Source organism: Canis lupus, chromosome 33 (assembly GCF_048164855.1).
Source record: "Canis lupus baileyi chromosome 33, mCanLup2.hap1, whole genome shotgun sequence".
Classification (NCBI taxonomy): Eukaryota; Metazoa; Chordata; class Mammalia; order Carnivora; family Canidae; genus Canis; species Canis lupus.
In genome coordinates this window covers 23,406,687-23,433,281 of record NC_132870.1, presented here as the reverse complement: position 1 = coordinate 23,433,281, position 26,595 = coordinate 23,406,687, and the positions used below count along the sequence as shown (strand labels likewise).

Here is a 26,595-nt window from a genome sequence, read left to right as displayed (position 1 = left end):
AATAAAAATAACAGTATTCCCTACTGTAGTAATAGATACCATACAATAATCAGCACAACAGAAGTTTTGTCATTCTAAAGCAGACATTCAAAGCTTAGACTGCTACCGACTGGTAACAGTACTAGGGTAGATATTAACTCAAGCCTTCCCAGTTAAGTAAGAAACCAGCTTCTGAAAACTCTAGAATCAAACTGACATATAGTATACCATATTTTTTCTACCAAGTATGATATGAGCTTACAAGACTACCCTAAGGAATATATTTACAAACCATTTTTTAGAGCAACTAATAAGCCCTGATTGGAACATAGCTAAAACTTAAGAACCTTCATGCATTTGAGGAAAGTGCAACATACATACAACATAATGTTGGCTTTTATTTTCTTTTATCCTAACTTCAGATATTCATTGGTCCAAACACACTTTAGATGTCTTAATTATAGAAAAATATATAAAGAAGATTTGGTAACACTACCTCTGAATACGATACTCTCGATTACAGCGATGTAATCTTGGGGCTCCTGCTCAGTAGATATCTCCCATCTGCCTCCAGCGATATTTAATAATTTGTAGAGCTGATCTGAACTCTTCACTCCACACAGCAGAGTAACCACACTTTCTGGTGAATGAAGTATCTTTTCCAGAAATTGACATTTCTTTGGAGTTAGGTTTTTAAGCAGGCCATTTGATAATATCAAAAGTTTACATTTATAACAGTTTAAACTCAGCAATTCCAAATCCCAAAAAGAGTAATTCTCCAAGTGATATAATAGGATTGCTTCTCTTTTCACAACATGTAAAAAAACTTCTTTCAAGTACAGAGCCCATTCCTCAGCATCTTCTTCATATATCATTATGATATCCTTTGCATTTTCTGGAAAAAAAGAAAACAATGTATTAATTTTCTTATGTTTGAAGTGCTAACAGCAAATTATATTATTAATCTCAAAAAGTGTATGTATCCTCTAAAGAATATATTACTTTTATTATACCAGAGACCAATAATATAATTCATGTTATCCCCATTATGAAATAATACAGGATTAAAGTAAACCTTAAGGTCAACACAGTTCATGATTTGTGTGAGTCTACGCTGTACTCATTGAACCAGAGTGAACCAAGATGCTCAACCCAAAGAACAGAGAAGTTTCATGACAGAATAAAAAGAATATTTTGTAGGATTACAGGAGCTAGGCTACCAGGCATGGCTGTGCCAGTAACCACAAAATTTACCTTGATCACAATATTTAACCCCTTTAAGCTATTGTTTCTCCTTCTACTAAATGAAGGTAAAAGTAAATACATAAGCTCTACCTAAGGAATCAGATTATTCTGTAAAGACATGAGAGAATTTTCATAAAAAAAAACTTTCAAATCTTTTTTCCAGGTAAAGATAGTGCACAAAAACAAGTGATAGAATTTCTATGCCCAGAATACTAACAAAATAAAAATTTTAAAAAAGAAAAATTCAATAGCAGAAACCAAATAAAAAGGGTACTATCTTATGTCATCATGCTGATGAAATAATTCAAAGGTTCTGATAGGACAGCACTAATCCCAGACCTCTCTCTGACCCCACAACCAATTCCGAAAAAGAAACTTCAGTCATCACCATAACCACTAGGGTGCTTATGAATCCCTTTCCCATCTGGAAACTGATCAGGGGGTGTCTGCAGGAGTAGGAAAGACTGTCAGGACTCTCCCCAAGCCAGGACTTGGGCTGAGCCAGGAAAACCAGGCAAATCCCACAGGAACTCAAGTGGGCAAGAAGAGAAGGGGCCTTGCAGACAACATTTAACAGGTCTCAGAGGCCACAACCCAGGACCTCCAACCGAGGACACTTTGCATCTCCTCTCCTTTTCTTTCAGGTCATAAAAAATTGAATGGAATACAAATTTTGTCACTCAAATTGTAGCTTTAAGGGAAAAATTAAAAGCAAAAAAGATAGGGATAGGGAGGGGAATTTAACGAATAATTTATCAACACTATATTAAGCAAACAGAAAGCCTAAGTAGAGCTAAGAGAAACACAAGCAAGATGAAAAGATTAGCAGATTAGATTGTTGTTGTGAGAAGATATTATGCAAATAATATTAACAGTAATAATATGATCATAAAAATAAAACACAGCATGCAAAAACTAGTAGAAATAATAAGCAGAGAAGAAAAAAAACCCATAGTATAAAGTATAAAAAGACCAGAGATTAAAATCAGAGTTCAAAGAAATTGATTTAACTTTTTCAAAAATATCATTTAAAAGTATATACGAGATAGGGAGACAAGTTGAGCCAAACAGTACCATTACCCTGATAATATATAAATTAGAAAAGCAGGGGATCCCTGGGTGGCGCAGTGGTTTAGCGCCTGCCTTTGGCCCAGGGCGCGATCCTGGAGACCCGGGATCGAATCCCACATCGGGCTCCCGGTGCATGGAGCCTGCTTCTCCCTCTGCCTATGTCTCTCTCTCTCTCTCTGTGACTATCATAAATAAATAAAAAAATAAAAAAAAAATTTAAAAAAAAAAAAAAATAAATTAGAAAAGCAATAACTAGGTTAAACATAGATAAAATTTTAATTTCTGGAGTAAAAGAAAAGCTCAATATTTTCGTAGTAAATGCAGAAAAAGAGAACAAAGTCCTAGCAATTGGTAAAAATATGAATATCTGGCTAAAAGACTAAAAAAAGGAAAAGACTCAATATGAAGACAACCTAAAAGCTAAAGTAGAACAAAAGACATAGCAAAATATTTTAAATGTAATTTTAGAAGTCCTTAAAATATGAAATAAAAAGAAACCAGTTTCATGTATCAGTGGAGCACAATCATGTTCTAAGAAAAATTGTTAAGGGAAAACCTATTTTGATTAAATTGCGTTTGGTTTAGTGATTATTATAAAATGTCTCCACCTACTCAGGAAGGAAGAGCAAGTCACCCAGGAGGAGAAAAATATTAAGTTAGCCATAGATTTCTTCAGAGCAATTTCAAACCCAGATTATAATGAATTATAAGAAAGTTCTTACAAAAATAATTTTTATAGTGTATTCATATTGTAGTATATTATACAGCAGTGAAAATGAATCACTGTTAAGTACCACATGGATAAATCCAAAGACATAATATGAGGTGAAAGAAAAAAAAAGTATATTTCATGATTGTATTTATATGAAGTTCAAAAACAGAAAAAAGATCCATGCTAATGCAGATAGAGTATCTGGGCATAGGATTAAATGAAAGCAGGGATGGGAGAACATGCCAGGATTCTGGAAATGTTCTTATCTTGGTCGGAATGGCTGTCACATAAAGTATACACAGATAAAAATTTAATTATCTGTGTACCTTAGATTTTGTGTGTAAATTATTCTGCAATAAAAAGTAAAGTATCAAAAGAAAGAAGAAAGATGCTTTCTCTTTCAACTTTTTGATTCCTAAACAATACCTACCACAATTTCTTGAACAGGTTTTCAATAGATTTTTAAAATTTATTTATGTGTGTAGGATGAAAATGACATCTGGCAGAAAGCATATGGGAAATCATACACAAGTTGTGTATGAGTCATCAAGGTAGTTCTGTTATTCCCTGTGTAGTAACTCACCCAGCCTGGATGCTAAATAAATACATGTTGAACAAATACAAACATGGTGCCGTAATTCAGTATTTTTATGTTTGAGGAACAGTAGAGAAAGTTTTCCTTCTATTATTATATACAGCCAGAGTAAGCTACTTTATAGTTATAAAATAAGGACAGTAAAGAAAAAACTAATAATTAAATTACCAGATGCTTCAAGTAAACTAGGACTCTACGTGTTTTACATATATCATTTTACTTTATTCTCAAAATTATCCTATGTAATAGGTTCAAATATTAATGTCATTATACAGACGGGAAACTGAAGTGGTACGGGAATTAGGATTCCAATGCAGGCAGTCTGATCCTACAGCCTATAGTTTTAACCTCTAACAGCAAAGGACACTATAGAATTATTTGAAAGATTAAGATAGATTCTTTGTAGTGATATGAGTTAGGTTAGTCAATATTTAGCAGCCTATGAGTTATTCTTAAGTATGCAAAGTATGTGAAAGCTTACCAGGACTCTGGTTTCCTACCAAGGAAAAAGAGGAAATAGAACATATGATATACTCCAGATATGGTTATCTATGAAGAACTTACAGAACTTTCTTCTTAACTCTAAAACTTAAATCAATAAAATTACAGAACAAGCTTTGAGGATATTTGAAAGTACAGAATGAGGGGCACCTGGGTAGCTCATTGCGTTAAGCATCTGACTTGATTTTGGCTCAGGGTCATGAGATTAAACCCCAGGTATGGCTCCCTGCTCAGTGTGGAATCTGTTTGTCCCTCTTCTTCTGCTCCTCTCCCCCTCTTACTCTCTCTCTCTAAAAATAAAATAATAAATAAAATAAAATAAAATAAAATAAAATAAAACTTTAAAGTACAAAATGAGTAATTCCCATGTTATGTGGTTGGGTATCACACTACCATAAGATATCAAATCTAGAGACAATAATAACCTATCTTTCAAAACTTCCCAAGAAAGAGTAGACAGGTAGTCTCTCGCAATACTCTATGGCCATTTTACTTTTAGGCTGAAATTAAGTGTTCCTTTTAAATTTATATTTGACCTATAGTTAGTCAATAACCCCTACAGGACACATTTCAAAAGCATTAAATGTCATCCATTTCTTCTCTATGGATAAAATCATTTCAATATTTTAACCTTTAACTTTCTCAATTATTATTTAATAATATGTGTTGCTAAGCACATAACATGTATTCTTTCATTTAATATTTATAAAACTATATGCATTTGTCTTGTTATTCTTATTTTACAGGTGATCATACTGAGCCTCAAAAAGTTTCAGTAACTTGTCAGGGCCACAAAGACAGTAATTGGTTCTTATGCTGCCTTCCAATCTTTTCTTTTTGAAACCATGTTGAGTCAAAATACAAAAGTTAATAAAAGGACTTTTCACAGCCATGATTTTTCTCTTCTTTACAAAACAGAAGCTTGTCCTTGAGTAAGATTTGGACTATAACCCCAACAATAGTTCTCTATTGACTCTCAAGACAAACCTACTAGCCTTTGTTTTACACACTTGAAATAATCAAACTTAATCATTATTTGCCAGTTTAATGTGAGTTATTGTCATTAAGATTTTCTGACTTCTATAGGTTGTGAAATGAAATAATAAATGATGAATCTGAAATACACAAATACAAAATTTTCATTCCTAAAAAGCTTAGTCAAAATAAAAGGAAATTGCTTTTGAAGATTAAATAAAATAAAGTCTGTAAATAAATTATTTAAAATGTAAATTTCCAGTCTGGCAACATAATGTAAATGACATCATTTTACAATGATAGAACAGAATACAGCCATGTAATTTTTATAAATATACTCCAAAATGTTCTTTCAGATTCCATAATGATGCCTTTTATTTATCCTACAAAATACTATAGTAACTTTTTTAACTTGAAGGAAATTTGTATCAGTAATTGATATCACTAATTGCTTTTACACAGAGAGCAGATTACACTACATATTACCAAAAGAAATGTGACTGGTCATGAATCAAAATCCTTCCTGAATCAAGATCCTTCCTATTACATATATGTAGTTTTAAATGGCATATTTTCTTCTTTTTGAATAATATCCCATCTTTTATCCATATATGTGCATAATGAAGAAAAACAGTATAATGCATCTTTTCAATATTATATTTTTTTACCTGGTGACCAAATTGTAGGAAAAAAAGAGCAGAAAATTACGAAGAAATTATTTATAGCCATAATGGACTCAGTAGTCATAACATGAACATTAATCTTGATGGAATCACACACACACACAAAATATATCATTATTCAAAATATACAGTAAATGTAAACAAACTTGTCTTATCCTCTAACTTTGTACTGTAACTAGTACAACAAAGAAACAAAACTAGGGACTTTTTTTCAAAGGCATTAATGTAGTAAAACACACTATAACTCATGTTTCTTCCCCAGGAAAGTTGGTTAATTTCATTTATTCATAGTAGCAAAAAATATCAGGTGCTTTCTTTATATATCTGTATAGCAGATTCTACTAATGTACATCCCATATCTTCCTGGCCCAAGAGCTGCAGCTCAGTGATAGGCTATTAAGCACAATGACCATTTCCAACCTCTGTTCTACTGCCTGAACACTTTCTGTGCTCTGAGGGAGTTTCCTCAGTGTGTGCATCTGCCTGGCAGCTCAGAGGTGTGGGGATTTAGGGCAGGGAGGGCTGGAAGGCAACCCTCAGTCAATGCAGGATGGAAATCAATGTGTAAATAACAGCTCTTCCTTCACTAGGACTATTCTGGGGTTTAATTCTATACAGTAATTAGAGGAACCCCAGTGATGCTGAATTGTAATTGTCTATTGTTATTCTACTTATTAATATACACATTATTAAGCTTTTCTCCCCTTGTCTCACATTCCCTATTTTTTCACTAGTGCTTCATGGGCTTATTCTCTAAATCAACTACCTGCACTCATGTCCAGTTCTCAGTTTTCTTCAGGGGAAATATCTCTCTCTCTCTCTCTCTCTCTCTCTCTCTATATATATATATATATATATATATATATATATATATATATATATATAACTTAGCTCTTCCTTTCAAATACAGGAAGGCACCAACACATCATTTTAAGATTATGCTTTTCAGCTATAATGAAGAACAACCAGGAAAAGTTATTTTTATACAAATGCAAAACCTTCCTCTTTCTTCTTCCTTTAAAGATGCAAACAAATGCTTTTATGAGTCACAGAACAAGCTTGCATGAGAATTTTTTCTTTTTTGTAAAAAAAAGCATGGTTTGTACTGTTACAGGATTATTTTGCAAAGCCCTTCTACCCCTCACATATAAACTGCAGGTGTTCATTTCCTCTATTTCTATCAGTTTTTAATCTCTGACACAAATTGTTAATAGTTTATTTGAAAATTATAAACACAAAAGATTGTATATCTATGAACAGATTTTAAAATATTTAAAACTTACTTAGTGTAAATTTGTGGAATCCTATTTCTGCAAAGTCCATAACCTTTCCCTCCTATTATTGCATTACTCTATAGATTACTCAATCTAACACAACACTGACCATAAGACAGGCTATTATTTGATATTCCTCTAAGAAAAAATACTGTGATCAAATAAACATAATATACTATAATTTTTTTAAGAGAGGGAGGAGAGAGGTGCAGAGGGAGAGGGGGAGAGAGAATCTTAAGGAGCCTCCATGCCTAGCACCAAGCCCAATGCAGGGCTCAGCTTGATCTCACAATCCTGAGATCATGATCTGAGCTGAAACCAAGAGTCAAATGCTTAACTGGCTAAGCCACTCAGGCACCCCAATATACTATAAATTTTAAGATGAATTCTGATTTCAGAGAATTTGACTAGCTCCAAACAAAAGCACTTTCAGAATTCATTAAATATGGTAATAGTATCATCTTACATACTCTCAAGTGCTTCTCATTTCTTCAATTCACTCTCAAGAATAATCTCCTTAGGACTTGGATATTTTTAATGATCTGTCCAGACTGATTACATCACCTAGGCTCCCATGCCCATGCCAGTGGAAAGCACCATCAGAACACTAGATGGTGAGAAAAAGGAATGATAGAGTTCATTACTGGCTCTCTCACTCACTTCCCCCTTCTAGTTCTGGTAGGATCTGCATTCTTTTGTGGCCTCTTTTCTGTGGCTTTTCTTTCATGGCTCCAGTTTTCATAAGCTCTAGCAACAATTGTCCCTCCTCTTCCCTCACAAGGGTAGTAAAGGGTTCCTGCTATTAGTCTTCCAATACTTAACTATCCCTGCTTGAGTTCTTCAGCCCTGCACATGTTAATAAATAATCCTTTTATAATTGTTTTCAGTTAAAATCTTTGATAGTGACATCTGTTTCCTGTCATGATTCTAATAAATACAGGTACTGGGAGTGGCCACAGGAAATAAATTCTATGAGATGGATTTTGGAATTGTGTTGCTTTCATAATTGCAGAGTGTATAAACAACCCCTTGCCAAAGGAAAATAACAGATTGGCAATTTATGGCATGCAGAAGCAACATAATGACTCAGTGTTTCACCAGGGATAATTTGGTATGGACTGTCAATGGAAGGGAAAGTTTTAGGAGATCAAATGCCTATGGAATTTAGTTAATACGGTGGCAATAGGGATTATGGAGAAGGGCGAAGGATATATAATGGCTTCTCTGACTGTCCTAGAGAGCATGCATAAGAACAAAGACAGGGGTAGAGCTCCGGTAGCAGGGAGACCCCTCCAAGATTCTTAAACCAATGTGAGGACAGTTTAAGAAAGGGTAGAATCATAAGACTCAAGTAAGACTGGGGACAGAGATGAGGCTGAGAACTTTTTTTTTTTTAAAGATTTTATTTATTTATTCATGAGAGATGGGGGCGAGGGCAGAGACACGGGCAGAGGGAGAAGCAGGTTCCATGCAGGGAGCCTGATGTGGGACTCGATCCCAGGTCTCCAGGATCAGGCCCTGGGCTGAAGGCGGTGCTAAACCGCTGAGCCACCTGGGCTGCCCAAACTTTAAATTCCCAAGCATCTCTGAATCATTCTTAACTGAGGGAACCTGTGTTCCCTTGTAAAAACAAAAACAAAATTAAAAAGAAAACATTTTAAGAATTTTACCTAAGACAAATGCCTTACAAGCAATGTCAGATTTCCTCAGCATCTATGCCAACACTCCTCCTTGATTGCCCATAAGATCAGTAACTAGCATGAGATCCCATAAGTAAAAGGAATTCCAGAAAAACTATTTCACATGCAAAAATTATTACAGAATCTTGCCAATATGTATCAGCATTAGTCTGGAAACTATGTATGGAATGGATTTTAAGAGGTATGAGACCAAGGATGGCAAAAGAGAAAGACTAAACCTGAATGAATCCATCAATATGGTTGTATTCCTATAAGATTCAGAACTCAAGTGCCTGGGGTAGCACTAGCAGCCTATTAGAATGGATAATTAAAATCTGGACTCCATCAGTATAGAGTAATGTGATTACATTGCCAGACTTGCCTTCCATTATGAAGAAAAGGGGCAGGCAGGCAAACTTCTTCTTAAACAGCTAGACAGTAAATACCTTAGGCTTTGGGGCTACATATATTCTTTTTCTTTCTCTCTCTACCCCACTGCTCCACCTCTTTTCCTTCTTATTTTTCTTTTTTTATAACCTTTTACCAGTATAAAAACTATTCTTAGCTCATAAACTATAGACAAATAGGTCACCACCTGGGTTTTGCCTATTGGTTACAGGTTTCTAACCCTTGTTCTAGAGTATTCTGATATTCTCTTTACTAAACATCAAAAAATTCAATCATGAAAAACTCTGTGGTATCTATCCTGTGTAGCCTGGACATGATAATAAGAATTGGATATTCAAATTGAACTTTTTAAGAAATATATTTTATTTATTTATTAGAGACAGAGAGTGAGTGAGAGAAAGAGCATGCGTGGGGGAAGGGGCAGGGGCAGAAGCAGACTCCCCGCCAAACAGGGAGCCAGACTTGGGGGTCCATCCCACTGAGCCACTCAGGGGTCTCGAACTTTTTCATGTCAATGAGGAATAATGAAGTCTGGATTGGTAGAGAATTAATGACAGCACTTAATCATTAGAGGCAATTAAGTAATCCACATATTTTTCACCGCAAGGATCTGTTGAGGTAACTGATCTGAAAGTCCTTATAAATAAACTATACGTATAGTAGATGAAGCTTCAGTTTTACCTTTATAAACAAAACAATTCTAAATTTGGGTACAAAAAATGACTTAAGCTGTGGTAAGTGAAGATTCACAGCCTCCTATTTGGTTTACAGACTCAGAACCCTTTGACTGAGGGAAGGCCAAATCCCTTGAGAAAGGATTCTTCTTTCCTTCTAAACATGCATACAATGAATCTTCCTTTAAGCATTTCCCCAAAGACCTGCAGCCATGTGCACTGGGAAAAAGGTATACCCATATCTCCTAGTCCTTATTATTTATTGATTTCCATGGACACAAATTCCTGAAGACCTAAAATGGCATCAGGGTAAGAATGGGAACTTATGGAAACCTGGTGTAATGACAAATGACATCTTGCCTTGGGCATATTTAATAATAGTTCCAATGGGTCCATAAAGATATCCTGGGCAATATATAGTGGAAATATACATACATAGCAAAGGGCAGAATTCTTACAGGGAATGAAGATATTATGGTAGGAAAGGGAATATATAAATATCTAGAATTGTTCAGCTTCATCCACCCACCACCCACTACCAAAAGCATAAATTAAAACAAATACTATATTCCTGGGATAATTGTAAGGATTGGCACCACCAAGAAAGATTTGAAAGATGTAATAGTGGTTATATCTTCACATCTTCACTCAACTCATCAGCTTACTGGTACAAACTGTCAATTTTCATCAACATTACTAGGTGTTGATATCAACTGCTGTTCTACACATATCTTTATTGGGGCAAATTAACCAGCTTACAGAAATTATTTACAGACATTGACCTGGTAAATACTTTCCTTGTAACGGCAATCAATAAAGATAATAACCAGTTTGCATTCACCTGGCAGGGACAGGAGCACCTGTCATTGACTTACCTCAAGGCTATGCTTTCTGTCATAATATAGTCTGCAGAAATATTGATATACCATAAGGCATATTGTAATACATATGTAATGTATAATTGATGATATTATTTTAATTAAACTTGCTCACAAAGAGCAAATCCCCTAGAAGATTTAATATATGACACTTATGTACCAGAGTGTGAGGTTTATCACCATGCTGAAGTTCAGTGTCCTTAAATATTGCAAACTTCTGTACACCCAATGGTTTAAGGCATATCAAGACACCCCTAAATATTGAAAAATAAGTTACTGAATTTTACCACTGGACAGGTCTTTTTGTATCCTGAAGGAAGCATATATACCTGGGTCAGTATCCCGACCACTTACCAGTTAACCAATAACTATACCAGCTCTAAGTGGGGCGAGATTAAGAAAGAGTTCTGCTATAAGGCTTGGCTGCAGTGCAGTCTTCCCTGTCATTTGGACTTTATAATAATATTATTTCATGCTTCTGATAACTATAAAAAATCCATAATTCATACCCCTAAAGTTTTGGAGAGAGACCATGTTTTATTCTTCCAATGATTCTTTACCAAAATATACATTTGATTGTGAGTAACCATATTCTATTAGGAAACCGAAATGATAAATACACAACCAGCCCCATGTAGGTCTGTATGGGTTAAGTTCCATGAGCATGTGGCTAAATCTTCTGTGACAACAGATCCTATTGTTTTAACACCTTTCCCTCAATACATAACTATAGCCTCATGGAGACTTATTTAACTTGTGAAAGGAAAAAAGAAGCATGACAGCAGTTTGAATGGGTCTGAAAACATACTGGCAACAGCCCAGAATGAGTGGTTACTGCATCATAGCCCATCCATAGCTATCCCTGAAAGAGAACAGTGAGAAGAATTTCTCCCAGTTTGACAGAACTTTGAGTTGAGTCTCTTAATTGTCTACCCAAACAATAAATCTACTATCAGTAAAAGAAGAAAGAGCAGGAAAGGATATGCTCATTTCAAAGTTAAAATATACAAATGAGGTTACTAATTAAGAAAATATCAAGAATACATATTGATGGCCAATAGACACATGAAAAGATGCTCAATAGGAGGATCCCTGGGTGGCTCAGCAGTTTAGCACCTGCCTTCAGCCCAGGGCGTGGTCCTGGAGTCCCGGGATCGAGTCCCACATCGGGCTCCCTGCATGGAACCTGCTTCTCCCTCTGCCTCTGTCTCTGTCTCTGTCTCTCTCTCTCTCTCTCTCTTTCATGAATAAATAAATAAAATCTTTAAAAAAAAGAAAAGATGCTCAACATCATTGATCATCAGGGAAATGCAAGTCAAAACTACAATGAGATATCACCTCACATCTGTCAGAATAGCTAAAATCAAAGACACAAAAAACAACAAGTGTTGGCAAGGACGTGGATAAAAAGTAACCCTGTACACTCTTGGCAGGTGTACAAACAGGTGCAGTCACTGTGGAAAGCATATGGAGGCTCTTCAAAAAGTTAAAAATAGAACTACTCCAAAATCCAGTGTATTTACCTCCAAAACACAAGGCACTAATTCAAAGGAATACATGAACCCCTATGTTTATTGCAGCATTATTTACAGTGGTCAAATTATGGAAGCAGGCCAAGTGTTGAGCGACTGATGAATAGACAAATAAAATGTGTTATCCATACACAATGAAATATTATTCAGCCATAAAAAAGAATGAAATCTAGCCATTTGCAACAACATGGATGGAGCTAAAAGTTACAATGCTAAGTGAAATGCTAAGTGAGCTACAAGTTACAATGCTAAGTGAAAGTCAGAGAAAGACAAATACCCATATGACTTTACTCATACCTAAATGTAGAATTTAAGAAATAAAACAAATGAGCAAATGGGAAAATAAAAGAGAGGCAAACCAAGTAACAGAATCTGAACTACAGAGAACAAATTATTGGGGACTACAAGGTGGGTAAGGGATGGGGCAATAAGTGTTGGGGTTTTAGGAGTGCACTTGTCATGATTGTACCTCAATTGCTATAACTATAAAAGATAAATTTGGCAAGGAATTAACAAAAATTGAAAAAATATGTCCAGAATGGCAACTCCCTAACAAAGTAACTAAACTATTTAAAATATATTTTAAACTCTATTTATTATATGCCATATTACCTAACCTTGAAAATATATGAAGAGAGAACATGATACAACTCTAAAGTAGTCACTAATAATTTCAGTAAATCTCTATTCTAAAAGTTGCATCTTCTTTAAATGACCAGGAGACATTAGTAGGGACCAGGATTCAACTAGTATCCCAATCCTTACCTGTAGTTGTTTCATTAAGCTTCTGTAGTATACAAGGGCATATGTTCTTGATAGCTCTTGGTCTATGGTCAAAGATCTACTGTGTTTTGCTGTGTAACTCTGTCTAATTCTGAAATTTCATAGTACAAACTCACAGATATACACCACAGTAGGCAATGCCAATCTCATCAATAATTAAGGCAATATTTTATTTCATTTCTATTTTATTCTTTTGTTTTATTTCTCAATTGTTTAACAACTTGAGGATTGAAGAGGGATATTTATTGTTCCATCCCATCACCATTCTCAATACAAATCTCTGACTCTTCTTTTATTGGAAGATGACTTAACACTGAATTGTAAATGTGACATATTTCAAAAGAACTTAAGTTCCTTTTTTTTTTTTTTAAGTTCCTTTTAATACTAATAATACACGAAATGCATTCATATTAATTTTGTGGTGTATTTTCTTTATTCACAGTGTTGCAGTTTTAAGAAAAGGTTTTGAACTCAATTACAGTTAAAAACAAAAATTTAAACTTAAAACACAAGTTGGAATGTTTGACAGACTTGCCCAAGATCATATCAAGAGTAAGTCACAGAGCTGGGCTTAAATTCACACTGACTACCAACTCTGGCTTGAGTATCCAGCCACAATGCAGGCACTATTCTCAAAAAAAAAAAAAAAAAAAAGAATTAAACTTCAGTCCCTTCATTGAGGTTGGTTCCCAATGGATAAGAGCATATGATCAGTTGATCAGATTAAAAAGAGATTTATCTTTAGGTACATTGGCAAATCTAATTTTGCTGCCCTAGTTCTGAGCAAGAGAAAATTGTGTTGGTATTCCCTTGTTTCTTTGCTCTCCCTCACTCCCCATATCTACCCCTTCTTCCCAGAGCACAAGATGATGGCAGTGGTGGGGGAAAAAGTACAGCTAATCATGGCTTAAGAACAATGACCAGATAGTTTGGTTTTTTTCCTGAATTCCTTTCATGGACTTTAGGAGAGATTTAACTATGCAAATAAATACTCTTCAGTCTCCATTACTGAGGTATATAAATCAAGGACATGACAAATACACTCCATGTCCTCAAATTCTAATGAAATATTGCAATCTAATTACATAAGCAAATATTTGATTATCATTTAGACACTAATGTCTTTCAATAGTTTTGTTATGTGCAGAATTACATATGATGTCATAATATGAGAAAATAACTGAGTAAGAACACACCTTTAGCAAAACTCTGCAGGAAGTTTATCTCACAAACTACTATAGTAGTTTCTAAAATATTCTAATATAGTAGATTCTAAAATATCTTAGAAATGGCTATATACTAGAAATATATGCATACTGAAAGGAAGAATAGGATGATTGTCTACTCATTTGTTTAAAGTAACACCAGCAAGCGTGTAAACTCCCACCCCTTCCTTCCTGATATCTGCGTTCTCTGCAGCCATTATTGACTAAAAGGGAAACAGCAGACCTAGCAAAGTGTATCTCCTATCACTCCCAGAAGCAACCCAAGGCCTCCTGGGGCCTATGCTCTCAATAAACATGGCTTCTGGGTAGAGCTCACACAATGGCAATGAATCAAAACCCTGGGTGCCTCTAGGAAAGGCCTCAACCCTTTTGTGCATTTGGTAAGAGCTACCCTGCCCCATTCTGACTCCATTCTCTTCTCATAATGTGGTCAAGGTATTACTTGCACCAGAACCACTTTGGGAACTTGGAAAGAATTGGGATTAGGGTTATCATCCATCATATAATGAAGCATCCAAAGCAATCCTGGTAATTCTCTAGTCCATTCAAGTGAGAATTAATGTAATCCTTTTAAATATAGATAGTATTTCTAGTACCATATTTGGTGATTTCATTTTTTTTAAAGATTTTATTTATTTATTCATGAGAATACACAGAGAGGAGAGAGACAGAGGCAGAGACACAGGCAGAGGGAGAAGCAGGCTTCACGCAGGGAGCCTGACATGGGGCTCAATCCAGGGTCTCCAGGATCACACCTGGGCTGCAGGTGGCGCTAAACACCTGAGCCACCGGGGCTGCCCATATTTGGTGATTTCAGTTACAATTATTATCTCTCAAGTTTTGCTGATTTATAAAAATATAAAGATTTTAGTTTCTTCTAATGAGAAAAAATCCAAATGGCTTATGTTGTTTATTAAGGAATGAATTCATATGTATAATTTAATTCACTAAAATCATTAAATCATTTGCTTAAAATCTGCCTTATTTCACCAATATGATTTTGTCTGTCATATATGGCCAAACTGCCTGTATTCAGACAAAGAACACGATATTTGAAATTATGTAGCTAAAATTTGGATGGTAATTCTAAAGTGAATATTGGTTTATGATATTTATCCAAACTGTATAATGTAACATAGATGGTGAAGGGTGGGGATTTATAGCACATGTGGTCATGTAAAAGCAATTTTAAAAGTATTCTATTTCCAGGACACCTGGGTAGCTCAGCAGTTGAGCATCTGCCTTCGGCTCCGAGCATGATTCCGGGTCCAGGGATCAAGTCCCATGTTGGGCTCCCTATGAGGAGCCTGCTTCTCCCTCTCTGTGTCTCTATGTCTCTCATGAATAAATAAATAAAATCTAAAATAATAATAAGAATAACAATAAAAGTATTCCATTTCATACTAACTTTTTTTTTCAGACTTTTACAAAAATTGTTGTTTTACTATTATTAATTACCAGTCTCCAGGTGCCATTTTAGGAAAACTAACAGCCCAGAAGTCAGGCTTTAACCTGGTTACAAAAGCCAAAGTTAAAAAAATTAATGTTAAATTACTTTACCCATGGCTGATATTTTGCACAAGATTAAATACTAAATTCTATTCTGAACTGAAGTAATGAAGCACAGGAAATTCCTGATGGGACTATTTTCATTCATATTTGACATTTGGAAATGTATAATATAATAAAATCTGTGCATGAATTCTTTTAAAAATGTGAACTTTCTGACAAAGAAATAGGATTTTTGAGTATGAAGAAACAAAGAATTTTTACAACTGTTTTTATATTTCTTCTCTCTTATTAAAATATATAAGGAGAAGCTCTATACCATATAAAGTTTTAGAGATAGAGCTAACAAGGATTTTTAAAGTAAATGTTTTACATTTATTCTCAATTTTAGTAATCTGTTTTATTTATTGAATCTTATTGCTTAATTACTTACATGTAAACACAGTGTAGAGAAATAGCTATCCAACTACTGAATTTTCCTCTATATTTTTTCTGAACACAAAAAAATAAGATACTATAAGTATTTAAAAATTTTACTGCTTGAACTTAAAGAATTCTTATATTTTAACATAGTTTATAATCACAAGCAAAGTTGAAAATCAGACAGACCTAAAATATATAGAGAGACAAATGATACAATTCATTCTTTGGAAATTATTAATATGTCCAGACAGCCTTATTTAACACATAACTGTCCCTTTCTTGATCTTGACCCTCATTACTGTAACACTATTTCTGGTTTAATTTCTTTTTTAATGTTTTATTTGAACTCCATTTTGTTAACATACAGTGTTATATTAGTTTGAAGTGTACAATATAGTGATTCAACAGTTCCATATGTCACCTGTGCTCATCATTACAAGTGCACTCCTTAAACCCCATCATCTGCTTAAACTGTTCCAACATTTGATAGTCTCATTCATTGCTTAGATTGTCAGATCAAACATTTTGACATTTAAGCAAGAGACTTTCCATAATCATCCATAATTATCAAAATGTTGACAATACCTCCATATCAATTTCATAATCATTTATATCTTTTCATATATTTACTTAATAATCACTTAATGATTATTATTCAAAACAAATGTTCAGACCTTAATAGATATAAAGATTATGAAGCACAATTCCTGCCTTAGAGGAACTTACATATTATAAGAAGGAAATGGATTTTTAGAAATTACCTCAACACAAGGTACTTTATTATAATATTGCATTAAGATCCATGTTGAGAAATCTTCTAACTTTTTTTATCCTGGGTTTAATGTAAAAGTATTATCTTGAAAAGAAAGTACCAATAATTCTTCAATATTACAAATTGCAAAATTGAATTATTTAAACATTTAAAAGATTTAAATCTTACAAAATGTCTCTTTCGACATAAAAGAGTGAAAATATATCATAAATTAATGTGCAAATCACAGTGAACATTACAAGACCATATATACTACGTGAGCTCTTTTATGAATGCACACAAACTCATATAATTCAAGATAAATATTATCAATACTAATTTCTGAGGGGAAGACTGTGTATTATAGTATACTATAATTTTATTCTTATATTATTCTCTATTTTTCAAATGTTTTACAATGCACATACATTACTTTTATAAGAAAATACCCTTAGAAATTATCACATATGGTTTTATTCATGGCTAACCAGCCTGACTCCAACCATTTATCATTAGGAGAAAATAATCTCAAAATAAATCTCTACTAGGATTCAAAATGGTTCATATTCAGATATTAAACAAAGTGTGACCATAAAATAATATCAGTGACCATTGGAGGCACATCTACATCAGTTGCCTCTCAGAGTACCTCTGTCCTTCAAAGGGTTGGGATGGAAAAGACTATGTATTGGAAGCTGACAGCATCTAGCACACTAACCCTACAAGAAGTTTAGCCAAATATAACAAGACAGCCACACTCCTCAACCTGGTTAAGTTGTTTCAGTTTCTTAACCTGAGAAACGGTAGAGACTGACTCCTAATTCCTAGAGATAAAATCTGAATAGGTCCTGGCCTTCAGCAGTCACTGCTAAGCATAGTGGTAATTATGACAGTGGTGATGATAATTTTTTTATGATAGTAATTATAATAAAGGCTACCTAAATGGAGCTAGTGCATAATATGTGCCTGTGACTATTCTGGTGTTTTACAAGAATGAACTTCTTTTAACCTCATGACAACCCTGTGAACAAGTGCTCTTCATATCCCATTTTGCACTTGTGGTGCCTACGGCACTGAGAAAGTAAATACTTTGCCGAAGCTCACATGTCTGTACTAGTAGGAATTGTAATAGCAACAGCAGCCAGTAGCAGTAATGATAAAAATTATTAAACTGGCAAAAACACCCAAAGTGAACAATAACAGGACTCCTTTTTTTTATTTCACTATAAAAATAGTGAATTCCAGAGAGATGTTTCAATAATGAGTAAGGATATATCTTGTCAAAGATAACCACCTAAGGATAATATTGATATGCTGTTTATATTTTATAAAAGCTTATTTCCTCATGGTTTCATCCAATGCTTTCACTAAACCAATGGTATGTGAAGTCTAATGCAAACAGCCTGATCTGTGGTATGCATGCTACTCTTCGTCCTTGTGGGGTCCACATGTGTTTAAAAATCTGCATTCATTTCCTATTGCTGCTATATAAAATCACCACAAACTTGCGGCATAAAGCAACAGATTTATTATCTGACAGTTTTGAAGGTTAGAAGCCTGAAACCAGTCTCACTAGGCTAAAATCAAGATGTTGGCAGCACTATATTCCTTGGAGACCTTAGGAAAGAATCCATTTATTTTTATTTTCCAGTTTCTAAAAGCTATCCACAGATCCTGGCTCTTGGCCCCATTCCTCCATCTTCAAGCCAGCAAAATTGGGCTAAGGCCTTCTCATGCTACTATGCCCCTGGTTTCTCTCTTCTGCTTTCACTTATAAGGACCTTTGTGATTACACTGGGCCCACCTGGATAATCCATGATAACCTCCCCATCTCAAGGTAAACTGATTAGCAATCTTAATTCCATCTGCAACCTTAATTTCTCTTTGCCATGTAACCTAACATATTCATAACTCCAGAGATCAAGATGTGGACACCTTTGGGGAGCTAGTATTCTATCAAACATCTGAACACTATTTTCAGCTCTAGGTTCTTTTCTTCCTTTCCTAAAGCCTTCTGAAGTAAAATAGATATATGTGCAAGTACACTTTCTGCTTCCTCACAGAGTGTTTGCAGGATGACCTTGATTAAATAAATGATCGTTTTTTAGATTTCTCACTGAGTCAAAGCAAATGATACATTAGAAATTTTCTGAGTCGATTAAAGGGGTTTGAAAATTCCTTTGAAGATGCAAAGCATTAGGCAAATGCAAACTATTAGGCTTGCATTTTTGAGTACTCTTCATTGCAGCCATTTTGCAATATATTTTAATCACATCTATATTACAGCCTTGATGATTTTAAATATCCTAACAGCCTTCATTAAATACATTGTTTTTCTAACATTATGCCATAGATGTTTCACTTCTTGTTACTTCATTCAACTCTAAGGGTCTTGAAAAGAGCAAAACTTTCTAAAGTTTACAATTATTAGTTAGAAACAGTGGTTGCTTATTTTATCCCTTGTAAAGAATGTTTCGATGTTGACCTATTAATGAGTAACAATATAATTTACTCATTTTCTGTTAAAATGACTTTTTATATATACACGGCTACTTCATTGACTATAAAAATGGAAATATCCACATGGGAGGGAATGCTTTTCTGAGTGTACGCATGTGCTTGTGTGAGAATAAAATGAGTTCATTTCAGAGAGTTAATATATTGGCTGGGAGATCAGGCTTTGGAGTCAGGCTGTCTTGGAATCTAAATTCAGCCAGATTCAAGCGAATAATTAACCTCTCTGAGCTTGGATTCCTCACTTGCAACATATAGATAATACCACTTATGAAATCTGTTGTTGTGAGAATTAAATGAGATAAACTATGTGAAGAATTTATCATCATTCCTGACACCTTTAAGTCCTAACTAAAACTTCATTTCAACCATTTCAATAAGGCGAAATTGGCCTTTGAAGGATAGCATTTGCCAGTAGGTAGGGATGCCAATTCCCTACATAGTGACAGGGAATCATAGAGAGTCATTCCCTTTAGAATACTTCTTCAATCCTGATTCAGTCAAGGACAGTGTCTCAGATTGGGGGCTCTTGCAATTTCATGATCTCTAACACTATCAAATTGAGGTTGACCTATGTGCCCAAAACCTGTCCCTACCTATAATTTTTAAACATTATTTTATTTCCAATCTGTTTATTTGTTTTGTTTTGTTCAATATGTTTATTTGTATGGTCACCTTCTCTTTATGGCGAGTGGTAATGAGTTTTCATTTACGGTAGTGATAAAAATGTTCCTTTAAAATATATTTAAGCTAAAAAAATTAAAGAAAATTTTTTTCTTAAACAAGAGGGTACTATAACCAAAAATTGAGGAAGGTTTTGTGAGAACGACTGAAATTTGCAAAACTCTGTCCCTGGGGGCTGTACTCATGACTGCATTCTGAAATAAGTAGTGACTTTCTGGAACAGAAGTTATGCATCAGGAGTTATCCTCAGTAGTCACAGTAAACACTCTTAGCTGTAGCTCACCCGGCTAACTAGTTCTCATAACCAAATTATTAAGATTTCAGCAATGAAGGTTTTTGAGTCATCTAATGTTCAGTTAGAGTGTAGATAAGAAATAATGCCACTCAGCTTTTCCCATCCTTACTTCTCTAAAATACAGTCCCTGAGGGCTGGAGCTACCTTTTTATGTATTTTTTGAACCTAGCACAGATCAAGAATAAATGTTTGAAGAGTAAATGAATACAGGATAATTACTCATGCATAAGACAATAGAGTAATTGGTCCACTCTTTCTTGATGGATAGCCTCAATCCCAGATACCTAGAAGAAGTAATTTTAATTTCTGCAATGTTTTTCTCTTAAAATAAGATATAGTAATTGGATTATTATTATGAGCCAATCATTCTCATGAGTAATTAATGTGATCATCAATATTCATAATGTCTTCTGGGCATCAGAGAGGTCACGTGGCTCATTAGTGACAGAGCCATTACTTAAGCCATTACTTAATCCTGTGCTTTTTTTACTTCAAATCCAGGGCAATGAAAAAGTATTTCCTATATTATTAAAGACTATTTAGTCTTGGGATGCCTGGTTGGCTCAGTGGTTGAGCATCTGCCTTTGGCTCAGGGCATGACCCTGGGTCCCGGGATCCAGTCCTGCATCAGGCTCCCTTTGAGAGCCTTCTCCCTTTGTCTATGCCTCTATCTCTCTCTCTGTCTCTCATGAATAAATAAAAATAAAATCTTTTAAAAAATTTAAACAACAAAAAACTATTCAGTCTTTCTTTAGATTAATAATAGTTTTATATGGAAGATGATGTAGTCTTTACCCAATAAATCATTGTGGATTTTCCTTTTTCTTTTGTTTTTAAACACTGTACAATAGATTTACATGAGGAGATAGCAAAATTGAAATACTTATGAATGACAAGTCACCAAAGCCATACAAATGTAACTTTAAAGTGCATACACAAATATTAAATATATTAACACTGCAAAGCTGAACAAGTAAAATTGTTAAAAGTCAACATAGAAAAATAAAAGCTAGAAGAACATATACCATGTTTTTTCCTACATTTTTAGTTGCTGTACATATTTCAATTATGTGCATTTATTATTCTAGAAAAAAAGAATAATAAAACAAAATTATTCCATTCTAGACACACATGGAGAATATTAAATTTCATTTGCTTTTAGATCCTAATCCTATTTTTTCTATTTGCTCCAGAAGATATTTTAATAAGCCAAATATTCTAAGTTATATTAAAAGGCTATAGTAAAAATAACTAAACTAGTTGTTATCAAATTAAAAAAATTAACTTAATATTGGAAAATGCCCTAAAATTATCTTTGTGTAAAAGGTGTCGTGAATTTTTAATATTTTTTTCATAATTAAAGAAAGTGCTTCTGCAAACCAAACAATTTGAAAAAGAAAACCAAAACCAGGGTCATTATGTAAGGTTAGATTTACATTTTAGAAATAGGGCATTCAGAAATGGCTACAACTTCGTTTATCCTTTTTCATAAACTTAATTTGACTACCTTACCGTCATTCTTGTGCTACAAGCAAATCAGCAAGCATCTATTCATGTGCTTACCTCTGCTAAATGGATGCCAGAAGCTACTCCTCCCTTTAAAGAGCATCCAATCTATTTGAGTAATGAATAGATTCATTGTCTTATTACTGTTGTTTACATGCACTGTCTGTCAATCTCCAAGACATAAAATTGTCAGTTTAAACTCTTTGCATTTATATAATTACTGTTGTTTCCATTAGGAAAATATGTCAGCGGTAATTTATTTGGGTGACTCCTAATAACCTATTTGCTTCAAAGATGTGTCTTACTGACAAACATTTCTAACATGGAAACATTCGGGTTATGGCCAGGTATTCAAATTGATCTTCATTCTGGAACATTTTGATGAATACAATCCCAGTATTCAAACAATGTGAGACCACTTACATAGTTTACATGATTATTGAGATAGTGGCAGGTTTACATAGTCTGAAATGCTGAAATGTGAAAATATCTGTAAAATCAATTGCTCAGTTGAGCCACATACAGCTATTGACATACCAACTGCATAAGCACACACACTCCAAAACATCCTTATATTTAGAATACCATATGCATATTCTGAGTTTTATTTCATTTATACAACTTTACTTTCTCTAACAGATAATCCCCTTCTGATTTTCCTCCCATTTTTTTCTGGCACATTCCACAATCAAAGCACTCTTTTGAATAATTAGAATTAATCAGAAGGGAATTAAAGAAATAGGCAAATCATATGTGCCCTACACATCCTACCAATGTCATTTTCCCTACTCTGTGTATCCTCTTGTGTTTCTATTCCTAATATGCGCCCATCTCCCTCTTGTTCAAAAGGTGGCCAGAGCACTGAAGAAAATCTAGCTAAAAGTAGTGTTACCAATCTCTGGTTTGAAAGAACTATCCTCTCAAGAACTATCTGCCATTTCACAGGGGTGAAAATTTGGTGCAAAAAAAAAAAAAAAAAAAAAAACTTCCTCTCTACCAGTGGTAAGATAACAATGCATTCCATGGTTAAATACATTTGTGAAACAATGGATTAGAGAAAATTGAGGATGCATTGTTAGTTGCAGAATTTCTCAGACCTTCGTAATGTCCCAGTATGCACATTTAAAACTTATTTTACACACTTTTTCCAAGGAACATACATGCTACACAACACAGTTTGAGCAGCACAATATTAAAGAAAGCAGGCCCTGGGAGAATGAGCTCAGGATTTTCACGTATTGGCCATCAGATAAAAGAAGTTGTGAGTCACCCTTCATAATGTCCAATGCGGCCACCCATTTACTCATCCAGCAACAGACATGATAACTATCAATCAAAGTCCACCTACTATGCTGCAAGTATTACCAAATGTTCTTTCCTCTTTTCATCATGAGGTACAAATGGATCTTGTAACAGAATTACCTAAAGAGTGAGGAGCCTAGATTTTTATATGCACCAGATGAGAAAATTATTCTAACGAGTCATAAAGTAATAAAATATTTTAAAATAATAAAATAAAATATGAACCAACTTTTTTAAGAATCTTCTGTATTTTCCTAAGGAGAAGCAGAAATGAAATGTGTGTTAATTGCTAACTTCTCAGCACACTGGTCCTCACAAAAGAAATAGAAAAGCTCCCCCTTTCTTTCCATAATTACAAATGCTTTCTAATGGGATGCCTAGGTGGCTCAGTGATTGAGCGTCTGCCTTCAGCTCAGGATATGATCTCCAAGTTTCGGGATCAAGTCCCACAACAGGCTCCTGCAGGGAGCCTACTACTCCTCCCTCTGCCTATGTCTCTACCTCTCTCTGTCTCATGAATAAATAAATGAAACCCTTTAAAAAATGCTTTCTAATTACCCATAGGTTACTCAGAACAAGAAATTTGCTTAGGACCTTTCTATTATTATTCTTCTGATTTAAACTCTTTGGAGAACATACTGCTTAGACATAATTCAAGCAATTCTGAATATATCACTTGAGCTTTACCTATACAACTATACCAAATATTATTTTTACCTTTATTAGAAATGTCTTCATTACAAAAGGTAAGAGGCTTAATCAACTCCACTGTGATCCAGTTTCTGTGTGTGTGTTTTTTTCTTTGGGGGGAGTGGCAGAGGGGATGAAGGATAATATATGGATAATATATAAATCATCTTCAAGAGTAAAGAAATGAAAAATTAATCACATTTTTATTTTAAAATAATATAACACGAAAACAGAATTTTCAAAATGGGAGAAAAATGTTCTTTACCCATTAACTATTTTCCCTGAAGACAACACATAATTTCACATATAGAATCATATAATTTGTTTTCATAGCATATTATAGGTTTATACAGGTTCAATCTATAGGGAATATCCAGAGAAACATGTTTGAAATATTACTGTGTTTAATACAGCAATTAGAAAAATTAAACAGGAAACTGAAAGAACATTTATATGAGGCTCTCCATCTGGACATTCATTTAAGTATATGACACCAGAAGCACAGAGAAGGAGCCATGTAAACACCTTCCTTCTAATAAAAGTGAAATTTGAATACTATCTCATGCTGAAAGTAGTAACATTTGTCATTTACTGAGCACCGACTATTAATGCTCCAGGCACTTCACAAACAGAATCACATATAATTATATTGAAAATAAGTATGTTATGTATTCTAGATATAAGAAATTGGATTTTAGATGAGAAATTTGCTCAGCCAAGGAATAAGTAAGTGACACTTCCCATATTTAAGCTGATATAGATTTATATAGATATTGGTATAGACAATCCACAAATGTGGACACACTTAGTTGTCCTTAAAATATTATTTATCAATGTTAAATTGGAAAAATGTATAGGAAAACAGGTGAGAGATAGGAAATTAGTTTACTCTGTAATAATAATTAAAATCTTGATATATTTTAAACTGTAATTCTATATGCATATCCAAAGATCTATCTTAAATTTCTTTTTAAAAGGCATTGCATGCTTTTTTTCATTGTAGCATTTTATACAGTTTAATATTAAGTAATAAAATATTAGATATTTTCCTTCCTATATTTTCAATATAAAGGTCACAATTAATGATTCAAGGAATAAATTTTGTGAGAAAATTCATTTACATGGAAAGACATTTTAAATATAGAAAGCCATATCTTGTTACATTTGTTCACAGAACCACATCAGGAAAGTTCAACTCTCATGTGGTTATAACATAAGTGAGTGGAAAGTTTCCAACTTTGTCATTTGATTTAAATAAACCAAGTTACTATATATTTCTTCTGAAACCTAGGACCTTTAACACACAGAATTTTCTACTCAAATTAATCCAATAGAAGACTTACCAGCATTTAAAGTTGATTCTTCCCAAATAAGTGTATAAATATAATACCATTTGGATGGAATGAAAGGCATTTATTTTTGTTGGTGCAGATCCAGCAAATAGGAGATGGCTCGTGAGCCAGAAGTTCTTGGGATTCTGGCACCAGTCTGTTCCAGGTGCCAACAGCTGGTTCAGTGGCTTCTGATTCCCCAGCTTCCTGATGGTGGTAAAATAGCAGATTCCCCCTGGCCAGTTATGAAAACTGGTTCCTGTAGCCTAGTTTGGAAAATTACTCCTGATGGCCCGACTAAGGAGTTCTCCCAAACCTCTTACATCAATTATGTAAAAACCTAATTTCCTATATCAAGGTTCTTTTTGTTTAAAATGGTTGGGTTGCTTTCATTAAATGCCCTTAAATCAAGTGTTACACACTATTCCGATTGTTTCATGGAAGGAGAAGTAGATAAGTTAGTCTCTAAATCGAAGTGGAAGAATGAAAGACTACCTAATAATAAGCAAGAAAATTATGGAAAAGAAAATCTCTTGGGATAACTTTCTCTAGCAGATATTGGTTTGGAAATAAACACAGTAGTGGAGCAGAATAAAGAATTCAGAATGCAGATTCCAGGATATATGAGGCTTCATCACATGGCAAAGGTGGTACAGTTGACATCTGAACAATTTGGGGGCTAGAGGCACCAGCCTTCCATGCAGTCGAAAATACTGTGTCTAACTTGTGACTCTCCAAAAACTTAACTACCGAACGCCTACTATACACCAGAGGCCTTCTCAATAACATAAACAGTTGATTAACACAGTTTGGATATGTATTATATACTATATGATCACAATACAAGCTAAGAGTAAAGAAAATGTCAAGAAAATCATATGAAAGAGAAAATACATTTGCAGTACTATACTGTATTTATCAGAAAAAAAATGTATAAGTGCACACATAGTTTAAGGGCCAACTGTATTTCAATTTACTGGAAAGAGTACAGTTCACTTAATAGATGCTGATTTCTCAACTGGCTGCTCTTATTTTGAAAAACTTAATCCCCCAGGGGGACTGAAATATCAGCTAGTACACTATGTTACTTTTATACCCCCTCCTCCTTTTTCACTAAGATAAATGTCACAGGCATTCTCTCACTCTGTATGCCTCAAGTTATTTTATTTTATTATTTTTAAAAGATTTTATTTGTTTATTTATTGAAGATTTTTATTTATTTATTAGAGACACACAGAGAGAGAGAGAGAGAGAAGCAGAGACACAGGCAGAGGGAGAAGCAGGCTCCATGCAGGGAGCCTGACATGGGACTCCATCCAGGGTCTCCAGTATCAGGCCCTGGGCTGAAGGTGGGGCTAAGCCGCTAAGCCACCGG

General features: G+C 34.2%; 1 protein-coding gene across 5 annotated transcripts in view; it reads right to left on the bottom strand.

Moving 5' to 3' along the window:
* BANK1 (B cell scaffold protein with ankyrin repeats 1) overlaps positions 1 to 26,595 on the bottom strand; it is a 287,136-nt gene that overhangs the window by 253,764 nt on the left and 6,777 nt on the right. For all 5 annotated transcript variants that reach the window (XM_072810740.1, XM_072810741.1, XM_072810738.1 and 2 more), the window contains exon 2: positions 476 to 874. In XM_072810740.1, coding sequence (XP_072666841.1) covers positions 476 to 854 — 379 coding nt within the window. In that variant the 5' untranslated portion in view covers positions 855 to 874. The remainder of the gene's footprint in view (positions 1 to 475; positions 875 to 26,595) is intronic.